Raw genomic sequence first — 25,786 nt, 5'->3', positions numbered from 1 at the left:
ATTCTATTTCAAACAAATATGTCGTAAGTATATTATATATATATATATATATATATATATAAAAAGGTAAAAACAAAAAACGAATATTCATTCATGATAATAGAGAAATAATTTTCCAGTAAAAAAAAAATATTGATGAAATTTTTCATGAGACAACTAAAGGTGCACAGTCATCGTTAATCAGTAGTTGCAGAACTCCTGAGTCACATTGAATTACTCTCCTTCCTCTTTATACACTCTTTGTTTTATTGCAGTTACTATTAGTCTCTCCTTCAGTTTTGTTCTATTCAAGTGTCGTAAATTGCATCAACTGATATATTGTTAAATTTTAAATCAAAAATAGTGCAAAGTGAGACATTTCTTTAATATATTTGTTTACATTTACATAATAATAATAATAATAATAATAATAATAATAATAATAATAATTTTTTAATTGGCTCTTTAAATGTTACAAATTCCCAATTTTTTATTTGTATTTTTATTTATAAAACATTAATTACTTTTTCTAAACAAAATCTACAAATATTTAATAAGCAGTCAATTGTGTGATTAATTAAATGTGATTGTTGTGATTTAAATTTCAAATATGTGAATTTATACCCTTATAAAAATTCCTTATAAGAAAATAATGTTAAAGCTGAAATATTTTCAGTATAATGTTTTTTGTATAATATTTTCGCGATTATAGGTAATTTATTATAAGAAATTCATTATAAAATTTTTTTTTCTCAAATAATTATAAAAATATAATTATTAGAGACTATGTAATGAAATCATTACAATTTTATAATTATGAAAATGTAATTATAAAAAATTAAAATTTTTCACGTGCAAAAATTAAAATATTATATAAAATTAAAAAAATTTAATTACAGAAATTAATTAATTTTGTATTTTACTGATAACTATATATAGTTAAAATACAAAATTACAAAACTATATATATAGTTATCAGTAAAATACAAAATTAATTAATTTCTGTAATTAAATTTTTATAATTTTAATTTTATATATTTTAATTTTTTCACGTGAAAAATTTTAATTTTCTATAATTACATTTTCATAATTATAAAATTGTAATGATTTCATTACATAGACTCTAATAATTATATTTTTATAATTATTTGAGAAAAAAATTTTATAATGAATTTCTTATAATAAATTACTACTGAAAACATTTCAGCTTTAACATTATTTTCTTATAAAGGAATTTTCATAAGGGTAAAAATAAAATTTTTTTTTTTCAAGAAAATATTAATATTTTCTGGTACATAACAGTGATTTTTTTTTTAAGTTTCCATTTGAAATTAAAAATTAAATGATCGTAGCAATAAAAATGCAATTTTTTTTTTAGATACCAAAAAATGGGACCCTTCGAAATTTTGTGTATTATCGCGGGAATTTTTCTTCTTCTCTATTTCTATAGTACATCAACGCATGATTTTTGGAAAAATAAAAATGTCAAAGGACCAAAACCAACGCCATTATTGGGAAATTTCACTGATCTTATGTTAAATCGCATAAGTATGGGTGATTATACAAAAAAACTTTATGAACAATTTAATAATGAATTAATGATTGGAATGTTTGCCCGTAAAACGCCAATATTGCTATTAAAAGATCCAAATTTAATAAAAGATGTTTTAATAAAAGATTTTAATAAATTTGCCGATCGTGGTATTAATATTAGTGAAAAAGTTGATGTATTATCACCACATTTATTTGCCCTTGAACCAGAACGTTGGCGGCCATTACGTAAAAAATTATCACCCGTTTTTACATCAGGCAAATTAAAAGAAATGTTTCATTTACTTATTGAAACATCAGAACATTTAGAGGAATATTTAAATAATATTGTAATTGAAAATGAACCAATTGAATGTAGAAAATTAACAGCAAAATTTACAACTGATGTTATTGGCTCGTGTGCATTTGGTATTGATATAAATGCATTGTCAAATGAAGAAAGTGAATTTCTTCGTATGGGTAGAAAAATATTTGATTTAAATTTTTGGCGAACATTAAAAATAAGAATAAGAGATATTACACCATGGTTGTATGAATTATTGGGGCCAATATTAGCTGAAAAGGAGATGAATAATTTTTTTGTTAATTTAGTACGTGATACAATGAAATATAGAAAGGAGAATAATATTGTTAGACATGATTTTATTGATTTATTAAGAGAGGTGAAGGAAAATCCTGATAAATTAAGTGATATTGGTAAGTTTATGACAATTTAAAAATTTTTTTTTTTTTTAAATAATATTTTTTTACAGAATTGACTGATAGTTTGATAGCAGCACAAGCCTTTGTTTTTTTCATTGCCGGCTTTGAAACATCATCAACAACAATGAGTAATGCTTTATATGAATTGGCATTAAATCCTTCAATTCAAGAAAAATTACGTAAAGAAATTCAAAATGAATTCAAAATAACCGAAGGCAAATTATTATATGATCGAATAAAAAATCTCAAATATTTACATATGGTTTTTCAAGGTTTGTATTTTATTGATAAATTTCAATTTTCTATTATTAAAAAAAAAAAAAAAAAAATGATTCCATTTTTAGAAACTTTGAGAAAATATCCACCAGTAACGGTTCTTATGAGAAAAGCAACAGAAAAATATACATTTTCTGATACTAATGTAACAATTCCAAAAGGACAAAAAATATGGATTCCAACTTATGCAATTCAACGAGATCCAAAAAATTATCCTAATCCTGATACATTTGATCCAGAGAGATTTAGTGAAGAAGAAGAAGAATTAAGACATCCAATGTTATTTTTACCATTTGGAGATGGTCCGAGAAATTGTATTGGTAAATATTTCTACCTCTTTTCTATTATTTAAACAAAATTTATCATTCCTTGAAAATTTTGTTATTTCAATTAAATTACAGGTGCAAGATTTGCTGTTTATCAAACTAAAATTGGATTGATGAAAATACTCAATAATTACAAGGTTGATGTTTGTGAGAAAACTTGCATTCCTTATGTGAATAGTAAAAATTCATTTCTTCTACAACCAAAAGATGGAATTTATCTGAAATTTAAAAAAATAGTATAGATTTTAATCAATCAATCATCAATGTCTCATCTCGTTAATTTTTATATAATTCATTTATAATAGTCATATTTATAGATAAGAATTTGTAAATAGATTTCTATTTTGATTTTCAAATAGATTATTTAAAATTATTTTTAATAATAAAATAAAAAACCTTTTTTTTTCCTATTAAAATACTGTAAATATTTGTTGACAGCATTAAACCTCTTTTTTTTTTGGAGAAGTGAATCAAAGATTTTATATTGTCGTGGAAGCATGGGTAAAATGTGCAATGATTTAGCAAATATTTCCTATCATTCAGATAAGAAAATAACAAAAAAAAAAAATATTACTTTTTCTTCAAACAATTTATATCACATTCACATTAATTTTTTATCAACATTGAAATTTATTTTCATTTTTTTCTACCTTTTATTTTTATGATAAATTTTATAATGCAACCAATTTATTTGAGTTTTTATGGTATTTCATTTTTTTCGAGGACTTAAGACAAAAAATAATTAATTTGACAATAAATTTTTTTTTTTATTATTAACAGTTGTTCAGATAGCAAATAAGAATCTGATAAAAATCACCAATGGTAAGGTAATTAAAATTTTACAATTATGTAACAAGAAAAAAAAAAAAATAAAAAAAAAGGTTCAAAAGTCATTATTTATCAGTTACTCTAAAACCGCAGTACTTAATTTAACTCTGCTAAAATATAATCACGATTTTCAGTATCTCATTTCTTTTTTTTTTTACTAAATAAAAAAAAAAAAAAAAAAAATGTTATTTGAAATTTTGTGCCTAATTGTGGGATTTATTTTTCTTTACTACTATAGTAGAAAAAATTTTGACTTTTGGAAAAAACAAGGTGTCAAGTGTCCAACGCCAATACCATTTGTTGGAAATTTTAAAGATTTTATGTTAAATCGAATAAGTATTGGTGATTTTACAAAACAAGTGTACGATCAATTTGAAAATGAATCAATGGTTGGATTTTATGCACGTCGAAAGCCAATTCTTCTTATTAGAGATCCAAAATTAATAAAAAATATTTTAATTAAAGATTTTAATAAATTTGCCGATCGTGGAATGACATTTCATGAGAAAGTTGATATTTTATCGCCAAATTTATTTATGATTGAACCAAAACGATGGCGGCCATTACGTAAAAAATTATCACCCGTTTTTACATCAGGTAAATTAAAGGAAATGTTTCATTTACTTATTGAAACATCAGAACATTTAGAGGAATATTTAAATAAAATTGTAATTGAAAATGAACCAATTGAATGTAGAAAATTAACGACAAAATTTACAATTGATGTAATTGGCTCATGTGTATTTGGAATTGATATAAATTCATTGTCAAATGAAAATAATCATTTTATAAAAATGGGTCAAATTGTATTTAAAGCAAATTTTTGGAAAAATTTTAAAATGAGAATGAGAGAAATAACACCTGGATTATATAATTTTTTTGGATCAATATTAGCCGAAAGAGAGATGGATAATTTTTTTGTTAATTTAGTTCGCGATACAATGAAATATAGAAAGGAGAATAATATTGTTAGACATGATTTTATTGATTTATTGAGAGAGGTGAAAGAAAATCCTGATCAATTAGGTGATCTCGGTAGGTATAATTTATAACAATTTTTTTTCCAGTCTAGATAATTTTTTTCCGATATGATTATATAATACTTTTATCTTACAGAATTGACTGATAGTTTGATAGCAGCGCAAGCTTTTGTTTTTTTCGTTGCCGGTTTTGAAACATCGTCAACAACAATGAGTAATGCTTTATATGAATTGGCATTAAATCCTTTAATTCAAGAAAAAGTACGTAAAGAAATTCAAAATGAATTAAAAATAACAGAAGGCAAATTTTTATATGATCGAATAAAAAATCTCAAATATTTACATATGATTTTTCAAGGTTTGTATTTTATAAATATTTTTTTCTAATTTTGTAATATAGTTTTTTTTTTTTGGTGATATTAAAAATTTGTTTATATATAGAAACACTTCGTTTATATCCACCAATAACTGTTCTTATGAGAAAAACAACAGAGAAATATACATTTTTGGATAATAATGTAACATTAGAAAAAGGATATAAAGTTTGGATTCCTATTTATGCAATTCATAGAGATGGAAAATATCATTCTGAACCTGAAATCTTTAATCCTGATAGATTTAAAGATGAGGAAATTAATTTACGAAATCCTATGCACTATTTACCATTTGGAGATGGGCCCAGAAATTGTATTGGTAAATTGATAAAATTTAAAATAATTTTATAAAAAAAAAAATTTTAATTAATTAAATTTTAGGTTCAAGATTTGCAATTTATCAAACTAAAATTGGATTGATGCAAATACTGAAAAGTTACAGAGTTGATGTTTGTGAGAAAACAAGTATTCCTTATGTTAACCATAGAAGTTCATTTCTTCTTCAGCCTAGAGATGGAATTTATTTGAAATTTAAAAAAATAGTTTAAGTAATTTAATTTTTCACGCATATAAATTATTACATTATTCTTTACATTTAATATTTAACTTACTGTTGTTTATTTACCGAATTAGATAACAGAAAATAGATTCTGAGAATAACAAAAAATTCACTTCCGTAATTAAAAATTTAATTTTTTTTTAAATTTAGGATTATTAAAGGACTATATACAAAATTAAATAATATTTTATGTAATTAAGTAATAAAAAAAGAAGAAAACCATATATATATTTTTTTTTTTTTTGATTTTAAACCACAAATAATCTATATCATTATCATGATGATTCAGATAGTATCTCATACATATATATTCAGTCTTTATTACGTCTTACGTCATGTAACATTAAACTCAACTGCTTGTAGTTACTCTTCAATTCTTTAACCAGTATTATACAATTATCTCTAGTAAGTACATTCAAATAATTTAATAATTAATAAAAAAAAAAAAATTATACATACATTTTTATATATAAATTGAATAATTTTAATACAAGTATTTATCATTAATAAATAAAAATAATTTTATTATTTCAAGGACGTGACCATCAATAAAAATAAAAACAATTATGTTATTTGAAATTTTCTTCACAATCACAATTATTATACTGATTTTTCATTTTAAAAATAAATCAAACAATGATTTTTGGAAAATTCGAGGAATTAAAGGTCCTGAGTCAAGAAATTTTTTTGTCACAATGAAAAATATCTTTTTAACTAAAACCTACATTGGTGATACAATTAAAAAAATGTACGACGATTATAAAGATGAAAAAATGATTGGAATGTTTGCTGGTAGTATGCCAATTTTAATAATTAAAGATCCGGAATTAATTAAAGATATATTAATTAAGGATTTTAATAAATTTGCCGATCGTGGAATAAGACTACATGAGAAAGTTAATCCATTATCGGCACATTTATTTTCCCTTGAACCAAAACGTTGGCGACCACTTAGAAAATGTTTATCACCAGTATTCACTTCTGGTAAATTAAAAGAAATGTTTTATTTAATTCTCAAATCATCGGAAAATTTAGAATTATATTTAAAGAAAATTGTAACGGCAAATAAAATAATTGAATGTCGTAGTGTTACGGCAAAATTTACAACAGATGTAATTGGCTCTTGTGCATTTGGAATTGATGTTAATGCATTTGTTGATGAAAATAATAATGAATTTCTTCGAATGGGTAAAAAAATATTTGATGTTGGCTATTGGCGAACTCTTAAAATGCAAATAATGCGAATTTTACCAAATTTATATGATCGTCTTGGTTTTATTGTTTCCGATAGGGAAATGGATGATTTTTTTGTTAATTTAATTAAAAATACAATTCAATATAGAAAGGAGAATAATATTATTAGACATGATTTTGTTGATATATTGCGAAATATGAAGGAGAATTCAAAGAATTTGGAAAATATAGGTAAAATTTTTTTGTTTTATACAAAAATATATTTTTTTTTTAAATTAAATTTATTTAAAATTTTTATTTTACTAAACAAAAACAAATTTAAGAATTGACAGATAATTTACTGGCTGCACAGGCAAATGTATTTTTTGCCGCTGGATTTGAAACATCATCTACAACAATGAGTAATTGTTTATATGAATTGGCATTAAATCCTTTAGTTCAAGAAAAACTACAAAAAGAAATTTGTGAAATTTTACAAAATTCAGGGAATGAATTGTCTTATGAGAATGTCAAAAATATGAAGTATCTACATCAAGTTTTTCAAGGTATATATAATAAACATTAAAAAGAAAAATAGTTATTATAATAGTTGATAAATTACAGAAACTCTAAGAAAGTATCCACCAGTTCCATTTTTAATGAGATGCTCATTAGATGAATATACAATTTCTGATACAAATGTAAAAATTCCAAAAGGTCAAAGAGTTTGGATACCGGCCTATGCAATTCAACGAGATCCAAAAAATTATCCTAATCCTGATAAATTTGATCCAGAGAGATTTAGTGAAGAAGAAGAAGAATCAAGACATCCAATGTTATTTTTACCATTTGGAGATGGTCCGAGAAATTGTATTGGTAAATATTTCTACCTCTTTATTAATTTATTTATAATTAGCTATTTTTCAAAATTAAAATTTCAAATAAATTACAGGTGCAAGATTTGCTGTTTATCAAACTAAAGTTGGACTGATAAAAATACTCAATAATTACAATGTTGATGTTTGTGAGAAAACTTGCATTCCTTATGTGAATAATAAAAATTCATTTCTTTTACAACCTACAGATGGAATTTATCTGAAATTTAAAAAAATAATTTAATAAGTCCCTTAATATAGATTTTAATCTTGAACAATGTTTCATCTTGTTAATTTTTTTTTTGAATTAATTTATAATAGTCATATTTAGATAACAATTTGTTGAGTTTCAAATATATTTATTTAAATTTATTTTTAATAATAATTTTTTAAATTATTGTAAATTTAATTTTACTAAAAAACAAATTTAAAAATTGAGATTATTAAACAAAAGTGGATTTTATTAAAATATTTAAAAAAAAAATAATATAAAATTGATGTATGTAAAGAGACACCAACTTTATATGTAAATAATTTTAATTTGGCATTATAAATAATAATTATATGATATAATACAAAAGTCATTTATTATTATTAATCCAGTCCTTCTTTTTTCTCCTTTATTGCCTCCTAAAAGAAAACATTTTTCAATTCAATAAAAATATGAAAATTTAAAGAAAAATATATTTAAAATTAATAATAATTTCAAGTAAACGTACTTTAAAACGTTCTTCAAAGAGTGATAACTCAGCAATTAAATCTGTGATTGCATGCATAAAAGCATCGTGAGGTGTATAATCAGATGTTGTTTGAATTCTAATCACAAATTTATGTTCCAATGGATGAGGCACTTTATATCCAGCAAATAGTACTTGAGGATCCTTTAATAGTTGACTAAAAATATAATTCATTATCACAAATAATCGTAAATAAAAAATTAATTCTTTAAATAAGAATAATTAATTTACTTTCTAATCATGTTTCCCAATGTATGATCCTCCTTGTTAATTGTAAAAATAGCTGCATTTGGAACCTTTGTATCTTGCTCTTTAATTATTCTATAAATAATTACGTGTATTTAAAATATAAACTTATTTTTATTAGTTTAAAAGGAACTTTTAATTATAGATTAAAGTATCATAAACATAACCTATAATTTTTTGCTTTCTAGATATATACCTTTTTATAGAGCGTGTCACATATTTTATAAAATAGAAAATATAAATACTTACTTCTTCTCACCCTCATAGAGAAGAAACGATTCAAATGTCGGTGGTGCATTCATTTTTTTTTTTTATTTACAAAATAATTTTCTCACAACAATAATATTCAAACCACTGTCACTTTAGTCACTCTCACTGCCTATTATATTATTACACGCTTTATATGGAAACTCTTTTTTTGAATATGACTACTTAAATGAAGGGTACTTTTTTCCGAAAGTGGCCATATGTATGAGAATGGCGCTAGTAGTCTAAAGCAGCCTCGTCTCTTTTCATCTCTCATCTTCATTCATTGTTTTTGATCATTGTAGTTTTACTATACTACGAATTTATTATTAAACTGTGAGTAATATTATGATTTTATTCATAACTATTTATTATCAAAAATTAAATTTTATAACTAATAGTTTGATTCAAAATTTATAGAAAAAATGTATAATTGTTTTTTCATATAATAAATATTATACAGCTGGAGTGACAATAAATCTAATTTTTTTAATATTTTTAACTAAATAGTACACATGTCAAATTTTAAGTATATAGAAACATATGTAGAATTTATGCAATTAATATAATAATTATTATTTTAAGTAAACATACCATCAATTGTAATTCCATTACATATTTTTAAAAACCTAACCTCAAATTTTCCTTTTATACAAGAAGTATTAAATTTAATTTATTTAAATAAACTTTAAACTATTGGTAAAAGAAATTTCAATTAACTAAATTTTTGATATAATAGTTATAGTTAATACTATAAAAAAATTTTTTTTTTCAGATTATTATGAAGTCAACTTTTTGTCTATATTAAATTATAAATATCCAGTGATAATGAATGACATACTTTCAATATGAAACTGGTTAGAAAAAACGTTGACAAGGATGGAGAAGGGTAAGTGAAAAACATTTATAAATTCGTTTGATTAAATATAATTAAAATTATTTACTTTAAATATTTACTTTTACAGAAGTGTATCTCTCATTCCTGAGAATACAGAAGATGTATGGCATGCTTATAATTTAATATGTGAAGGAGATCATGTCAGTTGTTCAACAATTAGGTAAATATTTATCAAAAAACGAAAAATTAATTTTAAAACAGAATTTTGGCAACAAAAAATAACTTTTTTTTTTTTTTTTAGGAAAGTACAAACTGAATCTTCAACTGGAAGTTCCAATAGCTATAGAGTAAGAACTACACTTACAATATGTGTCGAAGGAATTGATTTCGATACTCAAGCATGTGTTTTAAGACTTAAAGGACGAAATATCGAGGAAAATAAATATGTTAAAGTAAATAAATTTAATTTTATATTCAATTTTTCATTGATAAATCAATAATTGTCATTGTTTTTCTTTCTTTCTTTTTTTTAATAGATGGGAGCTTATCACACATTGGACGTAGAAAAAAATCGAAAATTCACTCTAGTTAAACCCAAATGGGATTGTGTTTCATTGGAGCGAGTTGATTTAGCCTGCGATCCAACTCAAGTAATATTTTATTGAATTGCATTTTTTTTTCAATTATATATTTGATTAATTTACTATATAAAATATTCTGTTAGAAAATTTATCTGCATATTTGTTTAGAAAAATTCAAATATTTGTTATCATTATTTTTCAAATTATATTATGTTTTTCATTATTTTTTTTTTTATATAGAATGCCGATGTCGCTGCTATTGTAATGCAAGAAGGAATAGCGCATATTTGTTTAATAACATCTAATATGACATTAGTTCGTGCAAAAATAGATCAAGTAATTCCACGTAAAAGAAAAGGACATGTTTCGCAACATGAAAAGGTTTATATAATAAATTAATTGCACTGATCTGTTTTTTTTTCTTTTTTGGTTGAGGGAAAAGAAAAGTCGTCTGGAATTTTATATTTTATATTATAAATTTTGATAAATATTTCGCATTTTTTTTTTCAAGGGCTTAACAAAATTCTACGATAGTGTAATGCAAGGAATATTAAGACACATTAGCTTTGATATTGTCAAATGTGTTATTATTGCAAGCCCTGGCTTTGTGAAAGATCAATTCATGGATTATATGGTTCAACAAGCAATTAAGTCGGACAATAAATTGATTTTAGATAATAAAAGTAAATTCATGCTTGTACATTCGAGTTCTGGTTTTAAACATTCATTGAAAGGTAATTATTATTTTAATTTCTTTTGAAAAAGGGGTTAATTATTATAATTAAATTATAATAATTTATAAAAAATAATGTAAATTTTTAGAAGTTCTAGCTGATCCAGCAGTTGTAACTCGTATTTCGGACACTAAAGCATCGAGTGAAGTAAGAGCATTAGAACTTTTTTTCACAATTTTGCAAACCGATCCTGAACGAGCATTTTATGGTAAAAAACATGTTGAAAGAGCAAATGAAGCTCAGGCTGTTGAAACACTTCTTATTTCCGATAAATTATTTCGGTGAGAATAATTTTTTTTTTTTTGCTTTTTCAAATTTTAATAACAGTAACATTTAAATTGGAGTAAATTATATTTTTCGGTATTAGAGCTCAAGATGTTGCATTAAGGAAAGAATACGTCAATTTAATTGAAGGAGTTAGGGATTCTGGAGGTGATGTTAAAATGTTTTCCAGTATGCACATATCCGGAGAACGTAAGTATTTTTAAAACTTAATTATTACTAATTATTAATTATTAAATTAATTAAATTTTAGAATTGGATCAACTCACAGGAGTGGCGGCTATTTTACGATTTCCAATGCCTGAATTAGAAGATGATGATGATGATGATGATGATGAAAGTGATGAAAGCAATTCGGAGTAGACTGATTCAAGACACTTCCTTCTGCAAATAATTCAGTTGTTTATTTTTCTGCTGTGAGCATTAAAAATATTTGTAATATAATAAAAAAAAAATCAAAACACATGACTAAGTTACAAAATTTATCGTAAAGACCAACAAAAAAGTTTATTTTACAAAAATTATTTTAAACAATTTTCTCAAACTCATTTCTATAGGAAAAAATTTTTTTTTCATTTTTAGAAATTAAAATTTTATTCTAAATAATAATTTTCAAACAAATATTCATTAACTATTTTTATTTTAAGATGTTCAATAAGTAGAATCCTGAGTTTGCAAGTATTTATTTATATTTTTTCAATATATGCAAAATATCTTTTCTTTCTCGCACTTGTAAATGAGAACAAGGAATTATTAACCTTGTATATTTTAAAGGGGTGAATTATCATAATTGGAGACAGAAATAATGGCTATAATAAATGCTTGTAAACATAAACACTCAATGGATACGCTCAGATGAATATATTGAGTCTTAGAATGCATATATTTAAAAAAAAAAAAAAAAAAAAACATTAAGTAATAAGTAATGTACTTGCTCTACATATTTTTCTCACGAGGAATTCACAAGGTGTTAATATCATTTCCATTTATTATTCTTCGATAATAAATTCAGGTTCATGAGAAATATTATTATTTTAATAAATTATTTTTATTATATTTTATATATATCAATTATATTAAAAAAATATTATATTATGAATATTAAAATAAAAAAAAAAAAATATTTTTTATAGAAAGAATTTTTTTTCAAACGTTTATTTAAAATACCTATATATAGAATTTTGAAGCGAAATCTCATGTACCGATTTTTGCATAATAACAGAAGAATCAGTTGTACGCCTTTTTGCGTACCAAGAATCTCTTTCTTTTCTTTTTGCGATCTGTTTATCGATCTTAGAACACCTGCCTCAGATACGAGACAGAGGCCAAGAAGAGAAAATATATAGTAGATTGTATTCACATCTTCTTTCAGTGTTAGGAATTTTATCGAAGATGCTGTAATGTTATTTACTCACTTTTTTTTTTTGAAAAAAAAAACAAATTTTATTTTATAAGAAATCAGTTTCCTGTAGGGTTGATTTTTCCCTATATGAGAAACAGGAATCGTCATTAAGAAAAAAAAATACATATATAGAGGGACATAAAATGGGATTTGATTTATAAAAAGGAGACGCAGACGAAGTAGATTATATATGGGAAAAGAGATGATTTTTTTTTCACAAGAATTAAGGTGTTGGAATTTAAATTATATTTTCTTTGAAATAAAAATTAATTTGACTTTTTTTCTATTTTTAAAATACTATACCGAAAATTTATATTAAAATATTTTTTTATAATTTTGTATATTTGGAGTTAAAAAAAAAAAAAAAAATTTTTTCTAATAATATGAATTAGATATACATAATCATAAGTGGGGGAAAATACTAACTTACACATAAACGGAAAAAGTTGAACGAGATACGCCCATCTTTATGCGAGATAAACTAGAGTCCATCCTGGCTGGTCTGTGTACCGGAAATTTGCAGTTACTTACATTCCTTTCAGGGTCGACTACCGGAGGGATAATTGATATGGAACGTTAATTGCCCTTCATCAGAGCAGATTTGTTAAAGGGTTGTTGAAGGGTCGAATCACTTCCCCCCCCCTCCTCCTCTTTCTATATACAAAATTAATGTCAATCAATTTGTATTTTTCACAATTTAGTTGAAAATAATTTCCCCCAACTGTTTGTTGTTTATTACTGAATAGAAAAATTATTATAGAAGAAATAATAATAAAAAAAAAAAAAATGTCCGACTAAAACTGTTTTTTACCACTGATAATAAAATTTGAAATATTGGAAAGTTTTGTCTGATAATATAAAAATTATATAACAATGTTTTCTCTCTCTAAGACTGTTATTTACTAATTTGAAATTTTTATATCCAACTGAGACTGACTTTTACCACTGAAATTGAATTTTCAATTTTTTTTTTTTGTTTCACCTGTCTGTGACTCTCTTTTACTACTTATAATCAGAATTAAAAATTATTTAAAATCTCATCATTCAAAAAAATGTTATTTACTAAATTAAAATTTTTCTGTCTGACCAATACTGTCTTTTATTACTAAATTTTAAATATTTAGAATTTTCCCGTCTGATTAAAAACGTATTTTTCCTACTAATAATAAAATTTTAACACAACACTATACTTAACGCTTTCATACTTTTTTTTTTACTCACTATTTGAGTTGATTTTTAACTCCAAAAATACTCTCAACTTCGTTTAACATTAATTCCTAGCTGGATTATATAAAAAAAATTTTTTGGAGTTAAAAATCAACTTCAGGAGTGAATTAATTTTAAATTAACTCCTTTGACTGCAAATTCAATAGGATATGACTTTTATATACTCCTGTTGGGAGTTAAAAATCTTACTCCCGTTTTTAAAAAATAGAACTCTTTTGGGAGTTGATGCAAAAAAAAAATTTTATGCTTAAGGAGTTAATTTTATATCTAGGAAATTAATACTAAGAGAATTAATCTAATATAAACTCACATTTAGAGTTAATTTTTAACTACCAGTGGGATTCTATAAAAAAATTTCGACAATTAATGACAATCTGAGATTAGAGTAAAATTTTTGGAGTTAAAAATCAACTTCAAGAGTGAATTAATTTTACATTAACTCCCATGGCTTCAAATCCAAATGGTTGCAATTTTTATAGAATCCCGTTGGGAGTAAAAACCTAACATGTTTTTGTAGTGTAAAAATTGCACTCTTTTGGAGTTGGTGCAAAGAGAGTTAGTCTAATATTAACTTACTTTTGGAGTTGATTTTTAACTCCAAAATATTTTACTCCCAATTTCGATTGCTCCAAATATTTTACACTGTAAAAAAAGGAGTTAGATTTTAACTAGAGGGTTTACAGTGGGTTTATATATAAAAAAATTCCAGTAGTTAAAACTAATCGAAGTTGGGAGTATTTTCGGAGTTAAAAATCAACTCCAAGAGTGAGTTAATTTTATACCCAGGGAGTTAATGATAAAAGAGTTAAATAACTCACTTTTGGAGTTGATTTTCAACTCCAATAATACTCTCAACTTCGGTTGCTAGTAATTATTTAAATATTTTACTGTAAACAGTAAAAAAAGGAGTTAAATTTTAACACCCAGAGGGATTATATAAAAAATTTTGGCATTAAAAGCAAATGGGAGTTGGGAGTTTAATTTTTAGAGTTAAAAATCAACTTCAATAGTGAGTTAACTTAATTTTACTCCTAGGGAGTTAATGCTAAAAGAGTTAATCTAATATTAACTCACTTTTGGAGTTGATTTTTAACTCCAAAATATTTAACCTTCAATTTTGGTTGCTCCAAATATTTTACACTGTAAAAAAAGGGAGTCAGATTTTAACTAGAGGGTTCCAAGAGGGTTTATATAAAAAAATTCCAGTAGTTAATACTAATCGGAGTTAAGAGTATTTTCGGAGTTAAAAATCAACTCCAAGAGTGATTTAATTTTATACCCTGGGAGTTAATGCTAAATAACTCACTAATAACTCTCAACTTCGGTTGCTAGTAATTATTTAAATATTTTACTGTAAACAGTAAAAAAAAGGAGTTAAATTTTAATACCCAGAGGGATTGTATAAAAAATGTTGACATTAAAAGCAAATGGGAGTTAGGAGTAAAATTTTTGGTGTTAAAAATCAACTTCAAGAGTGAATTAATTTTATATTAACTCCCTTGGCTTCAAATCTAAAAAGATGCAATTTTTACGTTGGGAGTTAAAATCTAACTGAAAAAATCGCACTCTTTTGGAGTTGGTGCAAAGAGAGTTAGTCTAATATTAATTCACTTTTGGAGTTGATTTTTAACTCCAAATTAAAACTGTAAAAAAAGGGAGTTAGATTTTAACTAGAGGGTTCACCGAGGGTTTATATAAAAAAAATTCCATTAGTTAATATACTCATCGGAGTTGGGAGTATTTTTGGAGTTAAAAATCAACTCCAATAGTGAGTTAATTTTATACCTAGGGAGTTAATAATTAATTCACTTTTGGAGTTGATTTTTAATTCCAAAAATACTCCCAACTTTGAAAATTTTGAAAAGAAAGTTTATAAAACTTTTTTTGTTCCTTTTTTTCAATGTTATTTGCCAGAAAAAAAAGAGGTGTTCTTTTATTACAGCTGTGTTATCATTATCGCAGAATAAAATAGAGGTCTTTTGTATTATCAGAGAGCGATAAGTTTGCAAGCGCACCTGAATATGCCGGTGAGCCAATCCGCTGCTCTTCTGTGAGAAAAGCAGTAGTAGAGGTGGCCATCTTGCGCGGTTTTGCTTTCGACTTTTTTAGAGAGAGAGAGAGAGAGTCGCGTGGCTCACCTCTACTATTCTACAATATGCCTGCAGTATTCGTCGACTTTCGAGCCGTGACTGCCGTGCATACCCGTAGTTTATCCGCGTATTTTAATCACAAAAACAAATCACTTCGAGTTTATTTGTAATTTTAATTTTTTTTTTCTTCTATCAAATATCATGAAATTTTTTATTACTCCCCTATTGTCAAAATTATTTGACATCTATTTTCATGACTGTCATTGTATAATTTAAAAGACATTTCTTTTTTTTTTCAAACAACAGGTAGTTGACATACACCGGTGTAAATTAAAAAGAAAAAAAAAAACAATGAAAATTTACATTGTGCAAATGAAAATTTAATTATATTATAATTTTTCATATATCTATATTAAAAATGTGAAATGAGAATTTATTTAAAAATGTGAAATTTTTTTTTTTTATTAACATTCTTTGCGGAGGCTGAAGGTCTCGATTAATAAAGAATGGAGAACAATTAAAGTAACTATTCTTTAACAATTCTAAAAAAAAAAATAGAATTTTTTATTGAGGAAGTGTGTTTTTTTTTTTGAGAAGTGAAAAAATAATGTTTTTCATGCAATTTGGGATTTTTTATTTTCATTATATATTAAACATGTGCTTCGTCTAATGTCTTTTTGGAACCACGCGTGTACCAATAATAAAATTTTTAATAACCACAAAAGTGATAATCTCCAATGACAATTGAAGCATTAAAAGTTCATGTTTAAAAAACTAATGGAATTTAAGAATGACATGAAAGGTTAGTTGGTGATTTATATAATTTTACTAATGTGACAAACAATAAATAAATCAATAATTAAATATATAGGAATACATAATATTATTATTATATTATGTAAAAAACAAATTCTTAGTTTAAGCATATTTTTCTTGGCTTAATAAAAAACATTTTTTAAATGATTTTATTATATTAAATATGAAAAAAAAATAATAATATAATATTTATTTATTTGCAGTATATATTATTTTTTGTAATAAAAAATAATAATAATAAATAATATTGGCAAATAAATAATTGATAAATTTTTAAATATAAAAATAATTTTATTCTTAAATTTAGAATATTGCTCAAACGTATATATCAATATAGGCATTCATTCAATTTGATATAAATTGAGATTGATATTAAACATATTATCAATATCAATAATTATTTATATTGATAAAGGTAATTAATTTTTCATACATATAATTAAATTATTTTCAAACGAATCATGTGAATAAAGATAATTGCTGATAATTTCGATCAATTGAAATGGAGATCATTCTATATAATATATAATATATCATTTAAAGCTATATTTTAAATTCAAAAGTTTATTAAAAGAAAAAATTAAAAAAAATTTTTTTTTAATTTATTATTATTATTTAATTTTTTTATAATTATAATTTATACTATTGGTACTAGATAAATTCTTAAAATAATATATATCTATATAAATTTTTTGAAATATAATTGTTATATATAAAATAATTTATAACTATAATTAGTGTAATAAATAAATAATTATATATATATATATATATATATATATATATATTACAATCAGATTTGAAAATTTTTTTTTCAATATTATAATTTTTAGAAAGTCAAAAGGCGGTGACAAATATAAAAAATTTCTATCGCGTCAGATCCCAAATATTTGAGTGAAACGTGAATATAATTTCGAATATATAGAAAAGAGAAAGGAAGAGGGAATATCATTTGTCCTTTTCACCTCACCACATATATATATAAAAAAAATGATATGAAATTGGATTATAATCTGTAGGGATTTATATTTAAATTTTATATAACATTCTCAGATTTTATGAGATGATGTATATATATTAGAAAGTCAATCTGAATATTATGTTCTATTTCGTCAAATTTTTAACACTTTACATTTTCTATTATCCTGCAATATTTTCATTGCAGACATTTAAAAAAAAAAAAAAATATTTATATACAAAAATGTAGTTTATATTAATAATAATTTATAAAAAATAATATAAATAAATTTTTATTTTTATTAAATTTAAATTTGAAATTATATTTATTTTAAATTAATTAATTTTTAAATTTATATAATTATAAATAACTAAAAAAAAAATTTTTAAACTTATTTTTGAGAAACAGTGTGATTAAAATTTTACTCTCTCTCTCTCTCTCTCTTTCTATGGTAGGCTGTTTAATTTCATATAATACACGTGATCACACTCATAAAATGCAGTTTAGATAAAAGGAACTTGAACTCTCATTTAATATACAAATTTGTCCCTGAAAATTGACAGTAAAAATATTATTGAATAAAAAATGACTTTATTTTGACAATAAAAATAGAGGAGTGTTCACTTATAATGTAATTCATGAAAATTGCACAGGCAATTCATTCGGAAATTAATAGATGAAACCTACTTTATATATATATATATATATATATATATATATATATATATATATATATATATGTTACGTAACTCATCTCATTAGTCACGGATGTTTATTCGATTATTTACAAAAGTTCCTTTAAAATGACTATAATAATAAATCAATTCCTTAACAATTGTAAAATTGTTAGAGAGTTATTTTTACATTTTCTTTAAATACAAGTTTTATTTTATTTTTTTTTTTATTTTCTTTTTTCATCACTTTATTTTCGTTACACAATATTGTATATATATATATATATATACATTTATTTATTGTCAAGTAGATAATTATTGTAATGCGATTAAAATAATGAAATTTAGCCCGCATTATAAAAATTTTGTTAAACTTTCTCAAAAAAAAAAAAATTTGCATTATTTTTATTTATTTAAATTAAATAACTTTCAAATATATATTAAAAATAATACAAATAATAGTTAAAAATAACTTTGGAATTAGATTTATTTGATATGAAAATAAATTGAATACAAATTCAATTTATTATTAGTAATTTTTTCAACATCATCATATATATTTTTCACTCGTCAGTGTTTTTATATATATATATATATATATATACAAAATTCCATATTTTAAGTTCCAGCGATCAAAAGTCAGCATTTTTTTTTATATAATTCCTTCCTTTTTTTAAAATTAATTTTTCACAATAAATAAATATATTTTTTATTTAAAAAATTTTTCTTAACGAAAAAATTTTTTTTTTCCTCTCTCTTATACTTTCTAAATCTGAATTAGTAAAAATGTTTACTAATTTAAATTAGTGACTTACTTTTTGCTTCTGAATTAGTAAACTTTTACTAATTATTAGTAACTTTTACTAACAATTAGTAAAATTTAACTAATTCTAAAGCAAAAAAGTGAGTAACTAATTTAAGAATTTAATAGTATTTTGTAGTATTTTTTTGTATTTTTTAGTAATAATTAGTATTTAGTAGTATTTTTTAGTACTTTATAGTATATTTTAGTATTTTCTAGTATTTGTTATTGTTTTTTAGTCTTTCTTATGATTTTTTAGTATTTTCTAGTACTTTTTAATAGTTTCAAATATTTTTTAGTATTTTCTAGTATTGTTTAGTGTTATTTAGTATTTGATTGTATTTTATGGTATTTTTTAGTCATTCTTATAGTTTTTTAGTATTTTCTAGTATTTTTTTAATACTTTCTAATAGTTACAAGTATTTTTTAGTATTTTCTCGTAGTGTTTAGTATTAAGTAATATTATCTAGTATTATTTAGTAATTTATAGTATTTTATAAAATTTTTTTAGTGTTATTTAGTATTATTTATTATTTTTTAGAATTTAATAGTATTTTATAGTATTTCTTTTATATTTTTTAGTATTTTCTAAAAGTTTCAAGTATATTTTAGTAATAATTTATTTTTAGTAATAATTAGCATTTAATAGTATTTTTTTAGTACTTTATAGTATCTTTTAGTATTTGATAGTATCTGTTGGTATTTTTTAGTCTTTCTTATAATTTTTTATTGTTTTCTAGTATTTTTTAATATTTTCTACTAGTTACAAGTATGTTTTTAGAATTTTCTAGTATTGTTTAGTGTTATTTAGTATTTGATAGTATTTGTTAGTATTTTTTAGTCCTTCTTACAATTTTTTAGTATTTTCTAGTATTATTTAGTACTTTCTAATAGTTTCAAGTATTTTTTAGTATTTTCTATAGTATTGTTTAGTGTTATTTCGTATTTGATAGTATTTTATGGTATTTTTTAGTCTTTCTTATAAATTTGTAGTATTTTTTAGTATTTTCTAGTAGTGTTTAGTATTAAGTAATATTGTCTAGTATTATTTAGTAATTTATAGTATTTTATAAAATTTTTTAGTGTTATTTTGTATTATTTATTATTTTATAGAATTTAATAGTATTTTATAGTATTTTTTTGTATTTTTTAGTATTTTCTAATAGTTTCAAGTATTTTTTAGTAATAATTAGCATTTAATAGTATTTTTTAGTACATTATAGTATCTTTTAGTATTTTCTAGTATTTATGTTTTATATTTTTTAGTGTTTCTTATAATTTTTTAGTATTTTCTAGTATTTTTTTAGTACTTTCAAATAGTTTCAAGTATTTTTTAGTACACGGAAAAAAAGAAAAAGTAATTTTTACTACTTTCATAGTAAAATTGGACCTGTCCGAAGTTTCTGCGCATCTCTGGCAACTTTTACTTGAAAAATAGTAAAATTTACTATTTTTGTAATAATTTTTACTATTTCTGGAGTAAATTTTACTATTTCTGGAGCAAATTTTACTATTTTTGGAGTAAAAGTTGCCATAAATGCGCAGAAACTTCGGACAGATCCCATTTTACTATGAAAGTAGTAAAAATTACTTTTTCTTTTTTTCCGTGTATTTTCCAGTATTTTTTATTACTTTCTAATAGTTTCAAGTATTTTTTAATATTTTCTATTTTTTGTTTTGTATTTTCATAAACGGAATTAGTAAACATTTTTACTAATTCAGATTTAGAGAGTAACATATATTGTTTCATATATATATATATCGTATTTCTCAGTAAATTCTCCAATACGTTTTCACCAGTGTAAAACTTCACCTTTAATCGGGAGTCAAGAACAATGAACTATTTACTCGGTTGGTTTGTAATTTGTTTCTTTTTTTCTTTCTTTTTTTAAGCAGCTATAAAGGATTTTTTTTTTTTTATGAAAATATTTTTGTTTTATATCCAAATGAATTTAAAAATCCATTTAAAAGTAACAAATTAGTATCCCATTAATTTTACTCCATTTTTTTTTTGAATTCATGCCTATTAAGCTCTTTTATATAGAAATAGTTCTCTTTGTGGAGAATTTTTAATTACCCCTTGTCAGTACCTGGAGCATAAAAAATGTGAAAGGAAGAGTAATTGGGACAGTAATTTTAGACTTTGGTTTACTATATAGGTACTACATAACATGAGGTTCATTCTAGTGTGTGCGACGAAATTCTCATTTACTGTATTGTCGCCAACTAGAAGACTGAGAATTTAGGTGTACACATATATAGATATATAGATGAAGGTGTGACATGACTAATATCTTAAGGTTTAATTAAAAGTTGTGATAAATTGTGACTAGAGTTAAAAAATTACAACACACTCTCTTTACTCGTGTGGAGTCGAAAAATCACTTTGGCTTAGAAATATACCCTTTGATAAAATAAATAAAAGAAATAAATAAAAGAAAATAAAAAAAAAAAATAAATAAATAAAATTAACAAAGAAAGAAAGGTGAAAATAATAAATAATAAAAGAAAAGTTACAATATTATAATTAAAATTTACACTCGGATTATTGTTAACAAGTTTTTCTAAATTTGAATTAATTAAAAATAATTAAATTTAAAAAAAAGTCACTGATTCAATAGTAATATTTCTACTAATATTTTAGTTATGTTAAAAATAAATTAAACAATTAAATAAAAAATAACTAAATTAACTAATATTATAATTAAATTATTTTATTTATTAAATTAATATTTAATTATTATTATTTGATTTATTAAATTACTATTTACTAAAAAAAATTTGGAAAATACAATTTTCCAAAAAATTGATGAAATTTTCATTTTCTTATTAATGATTGCGCGAATAAGAAAAAATGAATCGGAAAAGTTGTTTTTTTTCCACTTTGTCAGAAACATTATAATATTTCATGTTATAAACAGGATCCTAAATGAATCGTTAATTACATAATTACTCTCTTTTGACGAAGGTGCCCCTATTCTTGGTTTGCAATTGCCATCAGTAAAGAGAGAAAAAGAGAGAGAGAGAGACGTGAGATAATCTCACGCTCATCACAATACTGGCATGTCACTCTCAAATGTACTTTTCTTCTCAAGCAAAATATTTTTCCATCTGTCAGTTTGTTTCAACTATTTAGAATAGTGTATCACCCGGTTAATGCGCAAAAAAAAACTAGATCTGAAATTTATTATTCTCTAAATCTAAATTATACTTGAAAATAACTAATTGTTAGTCAAATTATAATTTAATTTTAATTAATTTTTAATTTTGATTTTTTAATTTTAATTAGTAAAAAATATTTAATACTAAAAAATTAACTAATTTTCAGTGGGAAAATAACTAGAAAAAATAGTAAAATTTTGCTTAATTGAATTAGTTACCATTAGTTATTTTAACATAACCTAAATTATTTTTTTTTTTAGTTAAATATTACTATTTGATATAAAAATAGTAAAATATTACTAAATTTGAATTAGTAAAAATTTTAACTAATTTAAATTCGTGCCTTACTTTTTGCTTTGGAATTAGTTAAATTTTACTATTAGTTAAATTTTACTAATTCAAAAGCTAAAAATACTAATTTAAATTAATTAAAAATTTTACTAATTCATATTTAGAAAGTAGTTTTTTCTTTTTTTTTTTTACTAAATTATTAGTAAAAAAAAATGGTTTTAGAGCTACTTGCAGCGAACGTGAATTTAAATTATGTATATACTAGGTTTTTTTTTTTAAGAAAAGCTTTTAGGCTGAAGTATCCCTGGTGTTTTAAAAGTATCTACTAAGTAGAGTAAAAGAGATTGTATCGTGAAATATTCATTAACACTTTTTTTTTTTTTTTTTTTTTTTTAAAAAAAAAGCTACTTCTACCCTTGTCCATTTCTTGTCTTATTAAATTTCTGTACACGAGTTTCATGACTCCTCAAGGTGATTGCTATGTATATTCGTTATACCTTCGTGAGTACAAATTTTTATCACAAGGTTTTTACATTTCCCGTCGAGTTACATTTTGATTTAGTTGAATTCAATTTTAGGTTTGTGTTAAAATAACTAAAATTTCTAGTAAATTCTTTTGACTATTTTCTTAGTTATTTTTTTCCATTGAAAATTATAATTAGTTATTACTACAATTATACTTGAAGAAAAATGTTAGTCAAAATTATACTAAAAATTATTAGTAATTAGTTACTTTTCACTAATAATTAGTTATTTTTTTTTTACTAATGAAATGTCAGGCAAAATTTTACCAACAATTAGTTATTTAGTTTTAAAGAATGAAGAAATTTTTGTCATTACAAAAAATATATTTAAATAAATTATAAAATTTATTTGAAAAAAAAATTTTATTTTCTAAAAAAAATATTTTTTTCTTTATATTGTCTTTTGGTACAATAGAATGTACAGAGTCTGGATGATATAATAAACTAAGTTAAAATGAAGAAACGTGACTTTCTTTAAGTACACAAATAAAGGTAAAATGTTACAGTTATTACCTCTTAAATGAGAAGATTTAAAATTAGGTCCATTTTGCGATTAAATTGTGAAGGCTTTTTTTTTAAGTGCTCGTTTCATTTAATGACCTCTATTACCTGCGCGGGAAAAAAAAATTGAGCAGCCAAGTTAGTGACGTGCGGAAACTCAAATATATATATATATATATATATAAGGGAAATTATTTTAAGGGTCATATACATATAAAGATCTAACCTTTGAACCCATTCGCTCTACTTTCAAAACGCGAATCACGTTAAAGTATATAAAGTTTTAACGAAAAATCGCCATGGTCTTTTACATATATTGCTCGAGGCATTATTCATATATATATATATATACGTATACGTATACATAAATGCATATAGTGGTAGTGCCCACCCACGTTTTTGCTTGAGGCTGCATTGCTCTTACATGTCTCAAATGAATTGATCAAACTTGAAATATATATATATATAAATGTTTATGTATATATGTATATATAGAGAAAACGGAATAGGTCGTGATATTTTATCTAAAATTAGAAAACTCAATGTTCTGGTTAAATTATATAACCTTAGATTCAAAGAAAAAGTAGGTGATATTTTCAGAATTTTCATCAACATATATTTAATTGAATTTTAATTTAATAGAATTCTCATTCAATATCGAATATTACAATTTCAATTCACTGAAATTTTAATTTGTTTCAATTAATTTATTTGTCCAAATTCGGACAAATTACAATTCGGCGTCTTAAAAATTCTATATCAATTCAAAATTCGGACAAATTAAAATTCGGCGTCTTAAAAATTCGGTGCTTTAAAAATTCGGACAAATTAAAATTCGTCGTCTTAAAAATTCAATCCATTCAAAATTTGTAAAAAATAAAAATTCAGCGTCTTAAAAATTCTATCAATTTAAAATTTGTACAAATAAAAATTCTATATCAATTCAAAATTCGGCGCCATAAAAATTCGGACAAATTAGAATTCGGCGCCTTAAAAATTCGGCGCTTAAAAAATTCAATCCATTCAAAATTTTGTACAAATAAAAATTCGGCGTCTTAAAAATTCGGACAAATTAGTATTCGGCGCTTTAAAAATTCGGACAAATTAAAATTCGGCGCTTTAAAAATTCAATCCATTCAAAATTTGTACAAAGAAAAATACGGCGTCTTAAAAATTCGGACAAATTAGAATTCGGCGCTTTAAAAATTCGGACAAATTAAAATTCTTAAAAAATTCAATCCATTCAAAATTTGTACAAATAAAAATTTGGACAAATTAGAATTCGGCGCTTTAAAAATTCGGACAAATTAAAATTCGGCGCCTTAAAAATTCGGACAAATTAAAATTTGTCGCTTAAAAAATTCGGCGTCTTAAAAATTCTATCAATTCAAAATTTGTTATAAAAAAATTCGGTGCTTTAAAAATTCGGACAAATTAAAATTCGTCGTCTTAAAAATTCAATCCATTCAAAATTTGTAAAAAATAAAAATTCAGCGTCTTAAAAATTCTATCAATTTAAAATTTGTAGAAATAAAAATTCTATATCAATTCAAAATTCGGCGCTTTAAAAATTCGGACAAATTAGAATTCGGCGCCTTAAAAATTCGGCGCTTAAAAAATTCAATCCATTCAAAATTTTGTACAAATAAAAATTCGGCGTCTTAAAAACTTTATCAATTAAAAATTAATACAAATAAAAATTCGGACAAATTAAAATTCAACGTCTTTAAAATTCTATCAATTAAAAATTCATACAAATAAAAATTCGGCGAATTGAATTTGATTTAAATTATTCTTTCTTTTCGTAATTATTATTGTCATAGAATTAATTAATTCTTATATTAATTGAATATAAAATTTTCTGCAATATTCTTATATTGTACGTTCTCAAAAAAGTTTATTTAATTTTTATTTATTTTTTTTTAATTTAGTATAAAATTTCTTGCCAACGTGACAGTGGGGCTCTTTGCGAAACTCATTAAATGGCACAAAAGATTTACAACCTTATAGTCTCCTTATTATCCAAGACGTATGTTATCTTATGTCTTGTAT

At 23.1% G+C, this 25,786-nt stretch overlaps 4 protein-coding genes across 5 annotated transcripts in view; 3 read left to right on the top strand and 1 right to left on the bottom strand.

Annotated features, from left to right (window-relative positions):
- Positions 1-175: 175 nt before the first annotated feature.
- Positions 176-7,985, top strand: LOC127284206 (uncharacterized). The gene is made up of 14 exons (XM_051309531.1): positions 176-349; positions 1,358-2,226; positions 2,283-2,504; positions 2,577-2,828; positions 2,910-3,074; positions 3,615-3,661; positions 3,839-4,697; positions 4,779-5,000; positions 5,084-5,335; positions 5,398-5,553; positions 6,119-7,000; positions 7,093-7,314; positions 7,373-7,624; positions 7,701-7,985. The coding sequence occupies exons 2-14, from the start codon at positions 1,368-1,370 to the stop codon at positions 7,865-7,867; spliced, it is 4,557 nt and encodes a 1,518-aa protein (XP_051165488.1). The 5' UTR covers positions 176-349; positions 1,358-1,367; the 3' UTR covers positions 7,868-7,985.
- Positions 7,986-8,142: 157 nt separating this feature from the next.
- Positions 8,143-9,006, bottom strand: LOC127284243 (DNA-directed RNA polymerase II subunit RPB11). The gene is made up of 4 exons (XM_051309588.1): positions 8,856-9,006; positions 8,592-8,681; positions 8,343-8,517; positions 8,143-8,253 (listed from the first exon to the last, which is right to left on the bottom strand). Exons 1-4 carry the CDS (start codon positions 8,906-8,908, stop codon positions 8,218-8,220), a joined length of 354 nt encoding a protein of 117 aa, XP_051165545.1. The 5' UTR covers positions 8,909-9,006; the 3' UTR covers positions 8,143-8,217.
- Positions 9,007-9,087: 81 nt separating this feature from the next.
- LOC127284242 (protein pelota) lies at positions 9,088-11,752 on the top strand. 2 transcript variants are annotated; one of them, XM_051309586.1, is made up of 10 exons: positions 9,088-9,188; positions 9,628-9,741; positions 9,818-9,910; positions 9,992-10,142; positions 10,227-10,340; positions 10,512-10,652; positions 10,783-11,005; positions 11,094-11,286; positions 11,373-11,479; positions 11,541-11,752. In XM_051309586.1, the coding sequence occupies exons 2-10, from the start codon at positions 9,701-9,703 to the stop codon at positions 11,648-11,650; spliced, it is 1,173 nt and encodes a 390-aa protein (XP_051165543.1). In that variant the 5' UTR covers positions 9,088-9,188; positions 9,628-9,700; the 3' UTR covers positions 11,651-11,752. The 2 variants fall into 2 exon arrangements, with proteins under 2 accessions (XP_051165543.1, XP_051165544.1); XM_051309587.1 differs by lacking the exon at positions 9,088-9,188 and adding an exon at positions 9,533-9,551.
- Positions 11,753-16,097: 4,345 nt separating this feature from the next.
- LOC127284249 (uncharacterized) overlaps positions 16,098-25,786 on the top strand; it is a 102,282-nt gene continuing 92,593 nt past the window's right edge. The window contains exon 1 of the mRNA XM_051309602.1: positions 16,098-16,808. The gene's annotated coding sequence lies outside the window, so the exon portion shown is untranslated. The remainder of the gene's footprint in view (positions 16,809-25,786) is intronic.

Source organism: Leptopilina boulardi, unplaced genomic scaffold, assembly GCF_019393585.1.
Source record: "Leptopilina boulardi isolate dan_hultmark-lab unplaced genomic scaffold, ZJU_Lbou_2.1 LbouV2_32, whole genome shotgun sequence".
Taxonomy (NCBI): domain Eukaryota; kingdom Metazoa; phylum Arthropoda; class Insecta; order Hymenoptera; family Figitidae; genus Leptopilina; species Leptopilina boulardi.
This window is presented reverse-complemented; position numbering and strand designations above follow the sequence as displayed.